Source organism: Onychomys torridus, chromosome 2 (assembly GCF_903995425.1).
Source record: "Onychomys torridus chromosome 2, mOncTor1.1, whole genome shotgun sequence".
NCBI lineage: Eukaryota > Metazoa > Chordata > Mammalia > Rodentia > Cricetidae > Onychomys > Onychomys torridus.
In genome coordinates, this window is record NC_050444.1 from 84,893,433 (window position 1) to 84,894,255 (window position 823).

General features: G+C 38.3%; 1 protein-coding gene across 1 annotated transcript; it reads right to left on the minus strand.

Annotated features, from left to right (window-relative positions):
* Nucleotides 1–228: 228 nt before the first annotated feature.
* Nucleotides 229–428, minus strand: LOC118577066 (60S ribosomal protein L39-like). The gene has a single exon (XM_036177069.1). The coding sequence runs from the start codon at nucleotides 393–395 to the stop codon at nucleotides 240–242; it is 156 nt and encodes a 51-aa protein (XP_036032962.1). The 5' UTR covers nucleotides 396–428; the 3' UTR covers nucleotides 229–239.
* Nucleotides 429–823: the final 395 nt, after the last annotated feature.

Genomic DNA, 823 nt, shown 5'->3' on the forward strand with positions numbered 1-823 from the left:
CACATTGTGTTAGACTTGACAGAAACAATATTGCTTTGTCAAAAATTGATTTAAAAATTTCCAGGACCATTTTCTTTCTTTTTTTTTTTTTTTGAAAGTTCTACATTTTATTACTGGACAAACTACTCCCCCAACTTAAAACAGGACCAAGTCTTCAGGTTAAAATGTTGAACTCCATGTGGTAGGATTGCTTGATGACCTACAATTCAGTATCAACTGTCTTGCCATTATGTGAATCCTCAGAGACCCAGCTTTGTTCTTCTCCAGTGTCTTCTCTTGGAGTTGTACCTTATTTTGTTTCCAGTTTTCATATGAATCCACTGAGGAATAGGATGATTTTGCTTTTGTTTCTTGGCCAGGAATCGCTTGATTCTGAAAGTCTTGTGAGAAGACATGGTGAGAAGCCAAGTCAGGAGTCCTCTGCACGATGGAGGAGGAAAGGAGAAGAGCCCAGGGCCATTTTCTATATTTCTATTCTTGTTTCCCCAAGCATGGGCTACAAGTGGCTTTATGTATCAGCATCAGTCTGTAGCTCCAGTGTTCACTATAGGGTAGGGTCTAATGAATATTCGGGATAGAGTCCTGTGAGAACAGATGCAGACCATCAACAGATATCAGGATTTAACAGTATGCTGTGATTGTTGTTTGTTTACTCTTTAGGAATGTAATCCTCATGCAGGAAGGGAATTTTACATGTTTATGAACTAGATGTCTCCAAAGCTTAGAATAGATACTAGTGCTTAGTGAAGTTAAACAGCATTTGCATATAAATGTGTGACTTATCCAAGGATGGCTGAGAAGACCAATACAAGGAAAAATAGAA

Bases quoted from the DNA above. Each gene is read 5' to 3' on its own strand.
- LOC118577066 (XM_036177069.1), bottom strand. From the start codon at position 395: ATGTCTTCTCACAAGACTTTCAGAATCAAGCGATTCCTGGCCAAGAAA.